At 39.2% G+C, this 17,868-nt stretch overlaps 1 protein-coding gene across 3 annotated transcripts; it reads right to left on the bottom strand.

The window, feature by feature from the left end:
* Positions 1 to 214: 214 nt before the first annotated feature.
* CHST10 (carbohydrate sulfotransferase 10) lies at positions 215 to 16,871 on the bottom strand. Of its 3 annotated transcripts, XM_075265093.1 has the most exons (7): positions 16,798 to 16,854; positions 12,551 to 12,735; positions 12,211 to 12,346; positions 10,332 to 10,423; positions 6,909 to 7,161; positions 4,749 to 4,854; positions 215 to 1,597 (listed from the first exon to the last, which is right to left on the bottom strand). In XM_075265093.1, the coding sequence occupies exons 3-7, from the start codon at positions 12,308 to 12,310 to the stop codon at positions 1,057 to 1,059; spliced, it is 1,092 nt and encodes a 363-aa protein (XP_075121194.1). In that variant the 5' UTR covers positions 12,311 to 12,346; positions 12,551 to 12,735; positions 16,798 to 16,854; the 3' UTR covers positions 215 to 1,056. The 3 variants fall into 3 exon arrangements, with proteins under 3 accessions (XP_075121194.1, XP_075121193.1, XP_075121195.1); XM_075265092.1 differs by lacking the exon at positions 12,551 to 12,735 and having other exon boundaries at positions 16,798 to 16,871; XM_075265094.1 differs by lacking the exon at positions 12,551 to 12,735 and having other exon boundaries at positions 6,909 to 7,140; positions 16,798 to 16,871.
* Between the last annotated feature and the right edge of the window lie 997 nt (positions 16,872 to 17,868).

The following is a 17,868-nucleotide window of genomic DNA, read 5'->3' as shown; positions in this document are numbered from 1 at the left end:
TTATTTTGCAGCTCAGTATGATTATGGCAATACCAAATATGTATAGATTTTTTTTAATGTCTTACTACTTTGACACTAAAAAAAAAACCTTTTATGTTTTTAAGAAAAGCAATTGTTTTCAGGTTGCCATATCCTGAAACCTATAAGTTTTTTTTATTTTTCCATGATGACTTTTTTTTTTTTGCAGGATAACATACAGTTTTCATTGGTATCATTTTAGGATTCAAACGACTTACTGATCAATTGTATTCTGTTTATTGGATGTCAGGATAAACAAAAATTGCAATTTTGCCATTAAGTTTGTTTTTTATGCATTCTTTGTGCAGTTGAACTAGTGTAATAATACTATATTTGTTGTATTCTTACTCCCCCCCCCCTAGGATGGCCTATCATTTGCAGCATGTATCAATGTAATGTTCATTGGTGCTATCCAACCATATTAGAACCATCAATTTCATAAGTAAAGCAGAAAACCCCGCTCCACTTTCATCTATTTTCCATTCCTATTCTATAGTCATTGAGCCTATGTTCACATCTGCATTGGAGTCTCCTAGCTAAAAATAACAAAATCACCAGCCATTTTAATAGGCTATATGTATAAACATTAGTAAAACAACATAAAGGTGCATCTTATTTCCTTATGTCCTTGTATTAGTGGCTCTTTCAGTAAGAAACATTGCACTGGAATTAAAGTTTAAAAAAAAAAAAAAAAAACACGGTATTGCAACACTTTAAACCATAGCAGACATGTTCTACAGTGTACTGTATATTGCTAATACGTTTAAGCTGTAAACATAAAAACTTTGTTATTCACACATTGGATTTCCATTCCTACCCACCATTAGTTTCAGAGTAAGACCTGACAGGTCAGTATCCACCACACAAAATATAATACATCAGTGCATTGAATACAGTGTAAGTGGGTTAAGTGCAAATACGGTAGTCAGGAAAAAACCCACCAACTGTATACAGTCCATAAGAGAAAAAGAAAGCTTCAGTAGTGTTTTTGATGCAGGAATACTGTACAGTGGACCATGAATCCACTGTAAAACCAGATTAGTGAAATAAAAACGTTGGCTCTTTATATCCAAAAAGCTTAAAGTCTCCTTCAAATCTGTCATAAAGACGTCTGATGTCCCTCTTGGATACTTTGGAAAAATAATACTCCACTTTTGATTGGTTGTATTTTGTGATTCCTGGCGGTATTGCTGGGTAAGACACTAATTTCTCTATCCCTGCTTCCCTTAAGATGTATGGGGCATCCTCCTCAAGAGTCTCATGATGTCCAATGACATTGTAATTTATTTCACAAGGGGCACAAAGATCCACATAAGTTATCCAGTGAATTATATGGTCCCCAAACTGGAGATCCAAAAATTTGTGGTTTGGATCACCTAGATATCGTACAAAGTCTTGAAACTGTAAACCACCACGTGCTTCTGTGCGATCTTTCCTGTACTTGCGGATAATAACCGGAGCAATGTTGTGCTTGTACCATGGCTCAAAACGGGGATTGTGTACAAACTTATCTTTGTAAGCAGAAATAAGTCTTTCAAAGGGGTCTCTGACAATAAGAAACTTGAAATATGAATTCAGCCTGAAAACCAAAGGAAATTAAATATTAGTAACAAAGTATATTCATAGTATATTGTATAGAAAACATCATTAACTGTGGAATGCCAAATTTTGGGTTGGCTATCGAGTAAAAAGTGTCAATAGCAGTAAATGACAGTCATCTCTCCTGTAAAGATTGCAGTAGGACACTTAGTATACAGTAGAAGTGCATCAGTCCAGCAAAGTAACTTCTTTAGAAGAGCATAGCAGAGTCCACAACAACCCAAAGAATCTGGAAATTGCAGTATAATATAATTTATAGTGTCAATGGGACAGAGAGAAACAGTGGAGAACAATCTATTGTGTATGGGAGGCTCCAGCTTTACAACAGTAAATGGCAAATACTACCAGAATCTTGACCTGGTTCTGCTGGCTCCCAACATTGGCTCTCAGACAGATTTGGCCACCAGGTCTGGCTGACTCATATTTTAATAGAGCAGCGAACCCCCTACCCTGTTGTACATCAGCAGTGACAGAAGCTTTAGAGAATCAGCCATCACATGACTATTATTATAAGCCAGCCCCCATCAAGCAACAGGAGGAAGAAGCCTGGTCTCAGAAATGTCACCTGGTGACAGAACTAGCCCAGAAGCCAAGATTCTAAAACAGCAGAACCATGTCTTAATTCTGGAATTTTTTTATTAACTGGGTAAATAATTTAAGAAGTATGTGCTGAAGTTCAATATGCCCAATCCTTTGCGCTATTGAAAAAAACGTGTGTGTAGTGGAGTATGGTGAGAGAGTTGTGGGCCTCACAAGCATTCAGTTGACAGTTACCGAATATATTCGAGTATAAGCCGAATTGAATTTTTAAGCACAGTTTGACTCGGCTTATACTCAAGTCAATATGACCAGCCGCAATAGTAATGTATAGTATCTCCCATAAAATAGTGGGGGGAAAAAAGCTTTAAAAAAATATAATAAAAAAATAAATAAATAAAAGTTCTAAATCCCTCCTTTCCCTGGAATACATTTAAAAGTAGAAAATGACTGTGAAATACATACACATTAGGTATCCTGTGTCTGAAAGTTCCCGGTCTACTGAATATAGGGTATCTGCAGTGCTCATGTTCCATCAGGAAGGGGTTAATAGGCGCACTGCAGTTACCCTATATTCAGCCAGGCTGAATTCCACGTGGGGAAAAAAAAACAGTCCTCAAGCTCGGGGAAGGGGTAGACACACAACCAAAACACTCCCTCCCCTTCCCAAGCAACTACTGCACCTAAAAACCATTTTAATTTTTGAATTTTCCAGTAGCTGCTGCATTTCCCCCCTAGGCTTATACTCGGGTCAATAAATTTTCCCAGTTTTTTGTGGTGAAATTAGGGTGGGGGGGTGGGTCGGCTTATACTCGAGTATATACGGTATATTACATATACAAAAAGAGACAGATTTGAATGACTGTTACCGAGATCATTGTGCATGGCTTAAGGTAGTACTAAAGGCACTACGTAATCACTTTATATACTGTGTACCCAGACAAAGTACGTGATCACCGTTTATCCAAACACTTTAAGGCACTAGGAGGACAAAGTATGTGATACAATTTATGTCGAATTTGGTATTCTAAAATAGACAGATGACCCACATTTTCTCGGCATTACTAATGTGCGATTTTGACAGCCACAACCTTTTTTTTTCTTTGCAGCAGTTTTCATTTATACGATTTTGTAGAATGTATGGCATGTTGCCCAGTTTGTTCTTTTTTTTTTTTTTTTTTTTCCCCCCCTTTTTTTTTTTGGGGGGGGGGGGGGCTGTTGAAATTACCCCTGGGGACACTAGTACTGAGTGATGGTCTACTCTACCTATACTTTATTAAAGAAGCTCACTCCATATCACCATTAATTGAGTGATGACCCCCACCCTACCCATACTTTTATTAAGTGAGTTGTTCATACCACCAAGTTATTCATGATATGGAGAGACCTCCCTTAATAAAAGTTTACCGTATGTACTCGAGTATAAGCCGACTCGAATATAAGCCGAGGCCCCTAATTTTACCACAAAAAACTGGGAAAACTTGTTGACTCAAGTATAAGCCGAGGGGGGGGGAATGCAGCAGCTGGAAAATTAAAAAAAATTAAAACGGTCGGAGTTTTTGGGTGCAGTATTTGCTGGGTGCTGGGAAAGGGGAGGGGGTGTTTTGGTTGTCTGTCTGCCCCTTCCCTGAGCTTGAGGACTCAGTTTTTTTTCCCCCACTTGGAATTCAGCCTGGCTGAATATAGGGTATCTGCAGTGCTCCTATTAACCCCTTCCCGACCGAACAGAAGCACTGCAGATACCCTACATTCAGTAGACCGGGCACTTTCAGACACAGGGATACCTATAGTGTATAATGTGTTTCACAGTAATTTTCTACTCTTATATGTATTCTAGGGAAAGGAGGGATTTATAACTTTTATTTACCTTATTTTTTTCTTATTTTTTTTAAAGCTTTTTTCTTTTTCCACTATTTTATGGGAGATTCTATACATTACCATTGCGGCTGGTCATACTTTTTTTTTTTTTTGCTTGACTCGAGTATAAGCCGAGGGGGGCTTTTTCAGCACAAAAACTGTGCTGAAAAATTCGGCTTATACTCGAGTATATACTGTAGGTAAATTAAATAAGTACTTTAATCACACCAACTCTGCTCTGCCACCAAAAACCCCGCCAGACCTCTGGCTAGCATGAAAGTAGTCCTTGATACAAAAAAAGTTGGGTCGCTTAGTCGCTCTCTGACTACGGTCATTGCCACCAGGTCTCCACTGTGTCAAACCAGGTATAAAGTTCCTAAATCCGCTGTACTATTACAGTGGATGTTGAGAATGAGTTAAATAGTATAGTAACAGTATATTATTGAAATTGCTTTAATATAAATGCAATAATAAACAATAGGTATATTGAGGGAACTCATGGTTATACAACTCCTTAAAAATAAATATGAATAAAGATTTACCTTTCCCCTATAAGTTAAACCTTGTGCCAGTTTTGACTATTGAGCAGCCATATTCTACTACCGACTCATCTCACACGATGACTATTTATATGCCATCTGTCATACGCCTGGGCTCTGCAAACCAGTTTGTATGCCAGATGGATCAACTGCTTTAATGGATCAAGTTGTCTGTCATTGCCTGTGCAGTAGTTATACCTTTCCTGCACATCCGCCATACTGTATGACGACAGCCTAGGAAGACCATTCTTGTCATGGTCGTGAACCACATTTTCTGGAATATCCTCAATCGATGAAAACGCCCCTGGAAAAAACAAAAACAAAAAAACAATGTAAAATGATTACAATTGATCCACGCCTTTTTTTTTTTTTCTTTTTTATGGCTAGTTAAAGTAAATTCTTTCATTTTCTCACAAAGCTGTATAGATCATTAGATATAACATATTTATATATTAATCCTTATAAAATTTTATTGGTGTCTCTCCATATGCTTCCATTTTCATATGGAGGCACACAGATGTTTTTCTATTGAGGTGTGTGCCATTGAAAGAGGTATGATCAATAATGTTTTTTGGCATTTGCTAGCTCTAAGAATCCCCTTCCTGACTCAATGCCAGCTCATAAATATTGTTCAAAATGCACAAATCGATAGTTTCCCTAAGCTTGTGCCAAAATCTTGATACATGCACCAATTGGTGTCTAAAACTGTGGCATGCTTGTCCTGACCCCAACAGCAGCATTATGACAATTCTACTAGCAAGGACAACGAGCACAAGTTTTATTTTCATTTCTGGCTCACTGTACTGTTGTTCTCCGACCAGTTACTCCTTCAGTCCAGCATCTACTGTCTTGAGCGTAAACGTGTGTGTAAACAGTCTAGCTGTGCTCAGGTCTGTATATGGCCACGTTCCCTACCCTCCTCAGTTTCTGATAAAGATGGTGTTAACATAGCATTGCTTGTGCATTTCAGTGAAAATAAAAAAGATGGGGAGGAGCAGAAGTTGCAATTCAGCCAACTGAGCTAATTACCAACCGAAAAGTCCGGGTATTATATTAGGTGCGACAGTTTTCTCTGACTGACTCAGCTGAGCCAGACTCGCTACAGTATAGCAGCAATGCATGAAGCTGTGAGATTCAATTTTTGTCTGCAGGTCTACTGTCCGGTACACAAAATCATTTTAGTTCTTGACAGTAGAAATCACAGCATCAAGGGTTACTTTGCTGTAATCCATCTGGGAAAAGCAGCCATCAAATGTACTGCATTACCTAAACCACTCAAAGCCAACTGAAATGGCCCTTAAAATTAACCTTCCTTCCAACCATGGTTAGACTGTACAATCAACACCAGGCTAAGTGCAAAGCACTCCGCACAGAGAACTAAATGATCTGGAAGTCTTTTTCTTGTTATGACTCCTACTATCTTTTTATCTTCTATTCTGAGCTTTATATGTGTTTTCTTGTACCATTATTGTATTGTCTATGCTGCTGTAACACACTGAATTTCCCATGGTGGGACTATTAAAGTATTATCTTATGAGGTGGTTTTTCCACCATAAACTGTCCCCATCCTGTATTTCCCGATCTATTGGTGCCCTTTGTAAAATTTCTATTGCAGCAAAATGAAGTTATAAATGTCTGAAAGTCCTATGTAAATTATCCTGTGTAGTCATGGGGGTAGGGAGCAGTTTCAGCCTAGTTATGCTGTATTCTGGGCAAGATTGACATCTCCATCTCTGACATCCCAGAGCTGTGATTAGCCATTCTTTTTTCATTTCCTTGAAAAGGCTGAGGCCGCATGTTGTGGAAAAGCTACTTTTTTTGGTTGCAGATTTTGCTTTGTGTTTTTGAGCCAAGGCCAGGCCTAGATTTAGCAGAAGGGAGAAGTAAAGAGGTTCCTTTATATTTCCCATTCATTTTGTAACCATGACTGGCTTTGGCTTAAAATCTGCAGCAAAAAAATAAATAAATCATATTTTCCACAACATGGGGCCTTAGCCTAAATATTTTTCTGGTTCAATATAAGACAGCTTGATAAATATTCCCATTGCTTGTTTGAGAGAATACCTCAATAATATAAGCATGAATAGAGTGTCTGCCATGCAAGGAATTACCAATACCAACTGATACAGTACCCATGTAAGGAGTGGTAATCGGCCTATGACTGGCAAATTCTATCTGGAAACATATGTTTTGGCGATAAGACTGCATAAAACATTATATAATAGGAAATAAAGTGCAAAGCAGTGTACACGTCTTGTGACAAAGGCATCAGTGTTGTTGAATAATCTGATTAACGTATTGAAGATCCGAATCTTAGATGAACGTATAGACAAAATAATGAAAATGTGTATAAATTACCATTTAAAACAATTAGAACTTTTTTCCACTGTGTATTTCCTACTTTTGGTGTCTGACAAAACAAGATCTTGTGCTTGTCAGAGACAAAGATTCGATCCAACACAAACTTGGAAATGATGGAATGTGAGAGGTTCCCAAGAGATCCATTCCTGCATGTACTCCTGAGTAGCTCCCGTCGTTCCTTATGGATGAGATCCATGAGCGTCATATTTTTCAATGTGTCCGGTGTCGGCTGAAATGAAGGATTACACATCTGAAAAACATTGTTTCAAAGGTACTTATACCTACAATAAGTTAGTTCTAGATATCATCGGGTTTTTTTTTTTGTTTTTTTTTTAGGGGTGGACACAGACAACTGAACACTTTATATCACTCTAACAATCCACCATCAAACTGTTACGCTAGGTTCACACCTGCGTTCAGCTGTCCGTTCTGTGGTTTCCGTCTTCTGCATGGCAGAAGACGGAAAAACCAGACCGGGTACGGCCATGAGCGGCGGTGAGCGTTTTATGCTCTCCGCCGTGAAACCGTTTTTTTTTTAAATCTGGACACAGAGTACTGCATGTCTGACTCTGTGTCCGGATTGTAAAACCCGGTTTCGCGGCAGAGAGCATAAAACGCTCACCGCCCCTCACGGCCGGACATCTTTCTCACCCATTCAAATGAATGGGTGAGAGACTCCTGCAGGTTTCCGTATCCTGCTCAGTTTTATGCAGGAAACGGAAACCTGAAGTACAGAGTGCCGGGCGCAGATGTGAACGAGCCCTTACCTGTGAAATTCAGTGGCACAGGCATTTACCCACAATGTAAAAGACAGAAGAAAGCTGTTAAGGTGATAGTGCCCCTGTGCAGTTGAGCAGGTTGTACCGATGGTAAGTCTGCCCCTATAGAAATTATATATACATATAATCAGTGGTTCTTAAGCGGGCTTCGATCGAACCTTAGGCCCTATGCACGGTTCATTTTGTGTACCAGTAAAAAACATATACCTATGTCTTCAATTTGGAAAAAAATCATATTTGATTTATCACTAAAGAAGGGTTCGGTGAATGTGTATATGAAACTGGTGGGTTCGGTACCTCAAACAAGGCTAAGAACCACTGATTTTATATAGATAGATAGACTCTCTGATGGTGATAAGTGAAAAAGGGGGACGGGATTGATCAATCAAGGAACAACAACTGGTAAGCAATAGAACTTCATGGTAAAGCCACTGGGGAGGAGTTCTGTTAACTTTTCATCACATGTTCGGTTACTATTTCTCCAGTTTATACACAGTTTTAAAAGGGATGGTAAAGATGTGACGACTATGATCCAATGACACTGGCTAGGGGCTGTGCTCGGTACAGCAGCTCAGCCCTAGTCACATGGGCTACACAGGCTACTCCATAAATGAACAAGACACTGGGCTGTGATGCAGAAACAATTGATAACATTCAGACTACTCTCAAGTCAAAAGAACAGCTTTGATCCATTCAAGGTATGGATTCCAAATTATGTCCATAGTATCTATGTCCTATAAAGTGGAAGCTGGGGTCTGATTGATTTTTTTTTTTTTTTTTTTTTTTTTTTTTTTTTTTTTTAAGAAGCTCCCACAGATGCGCCATCAAAAATACATAAAGAAACAAAACAGAATAAAAAAAAAAAAAAAAAAAATCTCTCTCTATATGCCACCACTAGCCCACAGCACATACTCCAATGCTGCCACTGGCAACAAAAAACAAAATGTATGCTACATAAAAACAACTGTAGTAAAGAGAGAAAACAAACAATTAAGTGGTACTTTGTGATATTAAAGCAAAAAAATTGAAAAATACATTTTCACGATTCTTTAACAATCCTTTGGATATTATAAAGAAGAAAAGAAATAAGAAAAAAAAAAAAGCACCATGTATTATCAATCAAAAACAATTAAAATATTTGAACAAACTAGAAAAAAAAAAAAGAAGATATTATTACTTTTAACATTCCACGTACTAAAAAAATGTGTCCGGTTGTGAACAGGGTAAAATGGCCAGGTCTTAGGCTAGGTTCACATCTGCGTTCGGGTTTCCAAGTGGACCTCTCTGAAATGGAACCTAATATGCTTAAAAAAACAAAGCAGCTACCTGTGGACCCCACAGACTAAAACGGGGTCATTGTGGTGTCCGCCATTTTTCAAGCGTGAAGGGAACAGATTCCCCATATCGAGAGCCAACACTGGTGTGAACCCAGCCATAACTGGTTAAAGAAAGCAGAAGACAAATGCATTTTCTTCTCCTGTTTGTAAATATTTACAGTCGTGTCTAAGCTGCAGAGGCAAGCCATCTGCCAGAAGATAAGATAAGATTAAGTCTGATCTTATTGAGGGGAAAAAAAACCCATTGACTGTAGCAAGCAGAACATATTGCAGATTTGCTGCAGCGCTGACCTCTTATTGAATCCACATGTTGAACAGTTAGTACTGACAAATAGTACCAGATGGATGGAGCAACAACATAACTGGGCTTCAGTATAAGACTGTCTACTACAGAGAGGAGTCATGTCTAGCTACACAGAACCCATGGCTACCAATCACAGCATAGCTTTCATTTCTTGGGTTGCTGTGTGCAACAAAGACTACCTCATAAATGTGCGCCAAATGAATAGCAAACTACCAGCAGACATCATGAATTGGACATGCTTTTCGACTTCCTGTACTAAAACTTAAAGGGGATCTATCATTGGGAAACATCATTTTCTGTGATCACAGTCTGCTCTATCTGTATGTATAGCAGAGAGGAGTCATCAGCACAGCAGCCTCTGCTATACATACACATAGAGAATAGCAAAGAGGAGTGTACGGTGAGACTTCAGGTGCACAGAGAAGCTAATTAGCATATGAATAAAAACAAACTTATGCTAAATCTACTGAGGCAATTTACATACAAAACGTAGGTGTGGAATAGCCTTTCTAAAGGGTATGCAAGGATGTGCATAGCTAAAAATGACGTTTCCCAATGATAGAGCCCCTTTAAATAGTGAAAGAGACCTTGTGTACACCTTAAAGATTCTATCAAGATCCTTGGTTACAGATTCCATTAAGAATCAAGGATGCAAAAGCACTTCATGCTGCTCATTTTAATCCAGCATAATGATGGACACCATAATGGAAACCTGACAGACTCCATTATAGTCAATAAGATCTTTCAGGCTCCATCGTCCATCAAGATTGGTCCCGAGCTTGCATTCTGCCTAGGACCATTCAGAAAAGCAGAATCTCCTACAGACACCTTAACTCAGAAAATAAACTCTGATAAAAAATAAATAAATAATTATGAAACAGACAGATATTACCTCAACAAAAACTGGAGTTATAAGTGAAAGTGAAAATTTTTAATAGGAATAAAGTCACACACACAAAAAAAAAAAAAAAAAAAGGAAAGTTTATATATGTGTACATACCTGGCTATCAATCTGAAATTTCCTGGCTTCAGTCACTGTCATTTTCTCCAGTTCAGGTAAAACAGTCAATGATCCCTGTCGTATTCCATACCCTTAATTTTACAGGCAAGTGAAGTAAATAAAATAGACAGTGATTATAAAGGCAAAAACACTCTGGCGCTTGGGAGAAAGTGAGTAACTTCCAAGTGGTGAACCCTTTGCGTTGTACAGTACGTCTACATGTTGTGAACAGTCCCAATGACCTGTTGTGTTGGTTTTAAACTAGGGATGGGCAATTAATTGAAAAACTACCGAAACTGAACATTGACCAAACATATCCGAATCCTGTCTCCAGAGTATAATAAGAGGAGGTCCAGAACAAAACTGGTGGTTTGGTTTACCCAACACTTAGTCATACTGTAAAAGGGGCATGACCTAAATAATCCCCATGAATCGTAAAATGCTTGGTTAATCTCAATTTTGATCACAGTCACCCAGCCTAACCCATTTTTGCAGATGATACCTGACACTTAAAGAGGACCTTTCACCACCTCTAATTTCAGATTTTCAGTAGATGCCGCGCCACTGGTTCCGGCACAGCTGAAATTTTTTCCTTAACCCCCACCATCCTTGAGCCAGGGCAGATAATGCGGTATGATTCAGAGCTCTCTATCACTATCCACCCTGACTTCAGATAATGTTGAATTTAAATAGAATATATATATATATATATATATATATATATATATATATATATATATATATATATATATATATTATTAGGAAAGGTCTTGTATACATGCATCCAGCTATTTGCACCACGTTTTTTTTTTAAAAAAACTGGATAACGCCTTTAAATCATATTACATTGACTACTTCTGCCAGAGATCAGCTAATTGACAGTAGAGAGCCTCACTGATCAGAAACAGTGGGAGAAAAAGAAAAAATGACAACTTGGCTATAATCAGCTAAGTGGTTCCTATTAACCCCTTAAGGACACAGCCACCTTTAGGACAAGTCATCTTTTTCTCCATTGGTACCGTTATAGGATATATATTACTTATTTTTTTGGAGGAAAGATGATCAAAAAAACAGCATGCTTCTATTACACAGTTAACCAAATTAAAGGGTTAGACTTCTAGCATTGGTCAATAGCAGATGCAGTGATATTGGTTATTACAGATGTAGCAATACCAAATACATATTTTTGTTCAACACGTACAACAGAGGATCCACAGCCAACCTCAGATGTTTTTCAAATTGCACCCAACAAAACTCTGCACGGCTTCCCCGACTGAGGCGATATATGAAAAAACAAAACAGAATCTTGTCCAGTAAAGGAAAAGGGGTCCAGAATTTCATAAAACAGCAAGCCTCGAAACGCGTCAGCAGTTCCAGTATGTAAACGCGTTTTTTTGTCCTCCTTGTTTTGGTATGTTACATTCATATTTTTGATGATTTTTTGCTGTGTCTCTGTGAATGTTTTTATGGACTTTTTCTATTAAATGTTACATTTTATGAAATTCTGGACCCCTTTTCCTTTGCTGGACAAGATTCTGTTTTGTTTTTTCACATATTTTTGTTATTAGTATTGACTTGTTTATGAAAATAAGAAATTTTTAAAGAAAAAACTGAGTATTGTTTTTATGTCCCAGGAGGGGATTGAACTGCACAATCTTCTGGTCGCTCATATAGTACACTGCAATGCATTAGTTGTACAGTGTATTATCGCATATAGGCTGGAACAGCTGCAATACTAGACACACCCAAAAGAGTGAACCAGTAACTGGTATTATAGATCAGTGCCATTTACTTCAATAAAATATCTGCTCTGGGCTACAATTCAATACAAAAATTTATGTAAAAGAGAAAAATATTTATGAAGATAAAGTTTACTTACCATCGGGGCTTCTCATTGTGAGAGTGATGAACTTGCTCACGATCATAAGCATGAACAGTACCCAGAAGCATGCCAGGAGCAGAAGCCAGCGATGGTGCATGATTTCAAGTGCCAGCCATAAATCCACTACAGTGTCCTGCAAAACATGGAAATGCCATTTTCTGAATCTCAACCTTATTATGGCCCAGTTCATTTACATAGAGAACACAAACAGCTAAGCATAGAAGCATATGGTTATATGGCATATATGGTTGTGTCTACACAGCACTTATTTGCTGAAGAGCTGCATTTGCTTATTAATTGCCGTGTAAGGAGTAGAACATGCTACTATGAATCTCACCTGTATGCCAACAGCCTGGTTTTCAGTGTACTGGCTGTTGTTGTTTCAGTGTACTGGTCTGCTGTGCGTGTTTAACCACATGGTGAAGATGCGATTCATGGTGTTTATGTTACGTGGGACCCCAGCCTAAAATGGGTTCACGTTACAAAAACCCTTCAAACTATGCCGTCTTTTCCTGACAGTCTCTAAATAATGAGGAGAGTGGTTTTATTAAAAGGTTTTTCTCATCTCCCTGTTTCAGCAGCTTTGCCTGCTGCCTCTTCTTCTCACTTTTTGTATCCCCCCCACTCCCAGCTTGCTGAGCAGGACACTATGAAGTATCACAATACTTATAATTACTAGAAATCTAATATAAATGAGGTCAAATAATATGCACATAATTCTAGAGAAGTGTTATCTGTGTTTACACAGAACGATAACAAAGGGCTTTATCAGCAAACTCCAATTTTGTGCATTTTGTACATTTTTTTGAGCCAAAGCCAGGATTGATTATAGTAGAATGGAAATGTATTAGTGCTTCCTTTATATTTTCCATTCCTTTCTAGCTCAAAAAAACAACGCAGCAAAAGCTGCTTTCCCACAACCTGGGGTCTTAGCCTTCGTCTCCCAAGAGGTTTATTGGGACTTTTTAACTTATGACCTAGCCTTAGGAATTAAGACTAGAATACGTAATGCCAGTCTTCAATGAATTCTCCCCATTCTATTTTCAATAAACACGACATGGACCTGCTAATGACAAAGGGGTGTCAAATGGTGAAATGTATTCTGACCAAGACACCTGCAATAAGTGCATTAAAAAGGTCACCAAACAATCAGGAACCATTTCATCCCTTTTCTCCCCCCCTTCCCCCATCCACTTCACATCTGCATCTGAACCTATACTCTTTCCAAGTCTCAACAACACATTTGAAGCCTCATGTTGCAAAAACGCAGCATTGTACAGTACCAGCAAAGTAGATGGGATTCCGGCTAATCTTATCCACACATTGCAGAAAAAAAATCTGCAGCGAAAAAAGCTGCATGTTCCATAAAATTGAAGTATGTCAATTATACCTGTGGAAACTATGGTGTTTCACATATAGGTAGAACAGGGGCAGAAAGTCCACAAAGGAAAATTCTGCAACATCACAATGAAAAATGCTGTGGGAAAAAACTTGATGCGTTTCCACTGCAGTTTTTTACGCATTTCGCTACCTAGGGCTTTAGCCTAAGTTCACATGAATATTGTGCAAATGAAGGCCACCCGTTTTCTCGGATCCCTCATACTTCTGATGACTATCACACAGTTGTTTATGATGTTCGTGCGAATATAGGCTAAATTTAATCCATTTCACAAACTTTACTTTCCATTCTTACCATATAAATTATTTGCACTCAGGGCATTATCGTTATGGTTGTGTATATGAATATAAATATGTTCAAGGCTATAAAATATATCTCAAAGAAACTAAAATCTGGAAATGAATGAGGAAAAAAAGTAAATAAATGCAGAAGGTGCTCATATCTTAGTTTTCTCAGTGTCAGTTTCTGCATTGGAAGAGAAACCTTATCCAGGAGACATTGCTAAGATTTGCTTGGTGCAAAATGCAGTCAAAGGTTCTGGGAGGTTCCTGCTGACCTCCTGCAAGGACAAAGAAACATGACTCAGACTGTGTTTTTCAGATAGAAATATTCCGCTTATGCAACATTAAGGCATATTTATGGATATTAGCCAAACCAGAGGCATCCAACTAAAACCAACTATTTTGGAGTTTTTGCTCCTCAGCGATACAATGTAGTGTTCTGTACGTTATTTGAACACAGCTCGTGAAACTCAATAAAATATAAAAATATCCCTTCAATTTAGATTTTTTTTTACTGCTGCACAAAACTGAGCAGGAGACGGAAAGCTGCAGGACTCTTTCATACCCATTCATTTGAATGTGTTTGAAAGATGTCCGGCCGTGAGCAGCGTTGAGCGTTTTATGCTCTCTGACGCGAAACCATTTGTTTTAAACCGGACACAGTCAGACATGCAGTACTCTGTGTCCGGCTTAAAAAAAAATGGTTTTGCAGCGGACAGCATAAACGCTCACTGGCGCTCACGGCCGGACCTGGTCTGACAGGTTTCAGTCTTCTGCATGCAGAAGACGGAAACCTGAAAACGGAGTCCGGACGCTAGTGTGAACCCATTGTTAGCCTAATTTTTTTCATACTGCTTTGGCCAGCATTGGGCTGCTGAGGTCAAATACTGTTCTCTTGACATGACATCCAAGCTGTAGCCCCATAAACAAACCTGACATTGAGTAGCAGAGATGCAATTCCTGATATGATGACTATCCAGCCAAAATGACACATTACTATATTTATATACTGTATATTTTGAGGGTTAGTACTAGAACTGGGTGATTATGAGGGTCTGAAAGTTGGAACGAGGGGGTCTCCATTATTTCTATTCTTGAAATTCTGGTGGTCTCAGCAGTCGCACCTTCTTTCACCAATCTGCAACTTGCATTTGTTGACAAAGGTCACCAAACCAGGTAATTTCACTCCCATCGGACCCCCTGTGTTGTGTTTGCACAGTGAATTGCACAACATGCATGCAGCCAGAGATTAATCTGGGACTCATCCCTTGCAAATTCTAAATTAATCTCAATAAAGGAGGGATGTATGGGACTGCCCTGGTTTTGCCAGAAGAGAACATGCCGGTGGTTTAGGGCCTCCAAATCTGATGAACAGTTCTTTTTAAAATACCGCAGTCCATTAGTTCCACCCTGGTAATAATTAAATATAGCTAAAATAACCTGTATAACTATTCACTTAGCTGATAAGAGCTTCTGTTAGGTAGTAATTCATTCCGATAACTACTTTTATGGTCACTAAGATCAGCCCACCATCAGATAAACTACTGAAATAGATTCCTCCATTAATGTACCAAAATATAGCTCTTTTTATATTAAATAGAAACAAGCTATTGGAGGTTCTATTAAATCAGACAAAAAAGTCCTACATGCAGGACTTTTTCTTCTGGCAAGATAACAGTCCTCATAATAGTCAATATTTTTTCTGTCATTTGATGGATCCATTCCTACAACGAAACAGAGAAATGGAACCAACAAAGAAAGACGTAATCACAGCCTGAATAGTAGATGTCACAATAATAAAATCAATACCCTATAAAAGTCACTAGCATACAGACATCTCTTAGTAATACCAGGTGGGGAAAAGCATGGGCATTATACTAAATACTGCTTTATATTACATTCCATTTACAACTTAATAGCTATGCTTCAAAGACATAAAAGTCATCTAAAATAAATTCATATTCAGAAGATCATGGCACACACACATCACTACTAGGTCAAGCAGTGCTTTATTATATTAGCAGTCTGTGTACATTACAAAGGTACCAATCCAGCCACCATATTAAAAGGTATAGAGTCCAGGTCAAGGCGATGGTTCTCTCCTGTCCAATACCTTATTTAAGCCTGATCTGTATGGAAAATGTTAAATATTATACCAAAACACATGTAGAAGTGACACATTCATAATAGAAAACAGCTTAGAAGAGTTAAGACATTGCTGAAATACAGTACTGTATGGAGGAAGATAAGGATATAGCGGCCAGCAGAGTGGCTCAGTGAATAAGCACTGAACCCCTGGGTTGTAATCCACCTCCATAGAGTTTGTATGTTTTCGTTGTGTTTGGTGGGTTTCCGCCAACACTCCTAAGACTTACGCTCACATTTGCATGATCTTTCCATTGTTCTGCTCTGGTGGAGGATCAGAACAACAGACAGACTGCTAAAATAGCAGCTACATACGGAGCACAAGCAGACCCTATTGACTGTAATGGGGTCCCTCAAATGTCCAGTGTCTTATGACAGAAAAAACTATGGCTGCAGGTCTTTTCCTTCCGCTGTTTCAGGTGGACATGGCTCAAATGTGAATGATGCCTTACCTGCGACACTGCGTGATATCAGTATACAGCACAATCCAAGTGAATAATAATGTGCACAGAAATACCAGACTAGTACATTAATGTATACAGCTAATATTTACTCACTCCAATAGGATCTATGGAAATTGGGCCACAGACACATCTTAGCTGCAGCTCTATATACACCTGCTAGAGGTATGGGAGTATATTGTTACTATATATGTGACTGCATGCCTAATGGTAAGACACACATCACAGCAGAATCCAATGTGTATAGGGACAGTAAGTAGCCGAGTCTTACTAGGAGTACAATGCCGGGCACATATACCTGGACGCCTGGTTACATGGTGAGAAGGTGGACCGGATGTACATGAAGGCACTCATCTCCGTGTCTTGTCCGAGGGTCTGAGCCTGCGCTGTAAGGTTGGTCACATTGGCTGTGTGAAGCAGTGCTGAATCACGTGATAAGAGGGAGGGGGAGGAGCGTTACATCGGCATGGAGCATTCAGCTGAGCAGTAGAGTATAGCACGTGACATGTGAAGGGAGGGGGAGAGAGGGCTGAGCAGTGCCCGCGGTCTATGAGGTAGCCCTGAGGGAGATGCGATGTGTGACTGGAGCGACAGAAGCCTCACTGCTTATCATTAACTGTTCGAGGACCAAATGAACACAAGGGATTGACTATGTGTGTGCAATGGAGATACAGAACTACAATGATGAATAGAAACACTACAATGTTATATACTGAAGACAGTCAATGGGAGAAACAATGAAACTAACACAGACAATGGAAAAGTCTGGTGCTGGGCAAAAGTTAAAGGAGAGCTTAAAGGGATCCATCACTCACACACTATTTTTTCTTAAGAAAGGCTATTCATCTCCTACCTTTCGTTGTCTTCTCCGCGCCTATAATCCTGGTTCTTGTCGGTATACAAATTAGCTCTCTCTTGCAGCACTGGTGGCGGGTCCCAGTGCTCAAACTGCACTGGGGGTGTCCCCAATGCTGCGAGAGAACTCTCTCCAGTGTTCTAATGGTACACTGTTTGCTAACTGTGTAAGACCTCGTTCACATCTGCGTTGATATTCCGTCTGAGGGAGTCCGCATGAGGACCCCCCCCCTCGAACAGAGTACTGAACGCAACTGCAAGCGGTGTGCCAGTGAAAGCACACGGACCCTATAGACTATAATGAGGTCTATGTGCTTACCGCCAGATCTCCGCAGGGATCATGCGGAGAGGAAAGTAGTTCATAATCTACTTTCCTGTCCGCATGATTCATGTGGGCAGCGTGCATCAAGCACACGGACCCCATTATAGTCTATGGGCTCTCTGCACATGCAGACTCCCTGAACGAAATAGCAGATCTGAACGAAGGGTAAGAAGGCTAATAGATGTTTAGCAA

Source organism: Leptodactylus fuscus, chromosome 2 (assembly GCF_031893055.1).
Source record: "Leptodactylus fuscus isolate aLepFus1 chromosome 2, aLepFus1.hap2, whole genome shotgun sequence".
Classification (NCBI taxonomy): domain Eukaryota; kingdom Metazoa; phylum Chordata; class Amphibia; order Anura; family Leptodactylidae; genus Leptodactylus; species Leptodactylus fuscus.
This window is presented reverse-complemented; position numbering and strand designations above follow the sequence as displayed.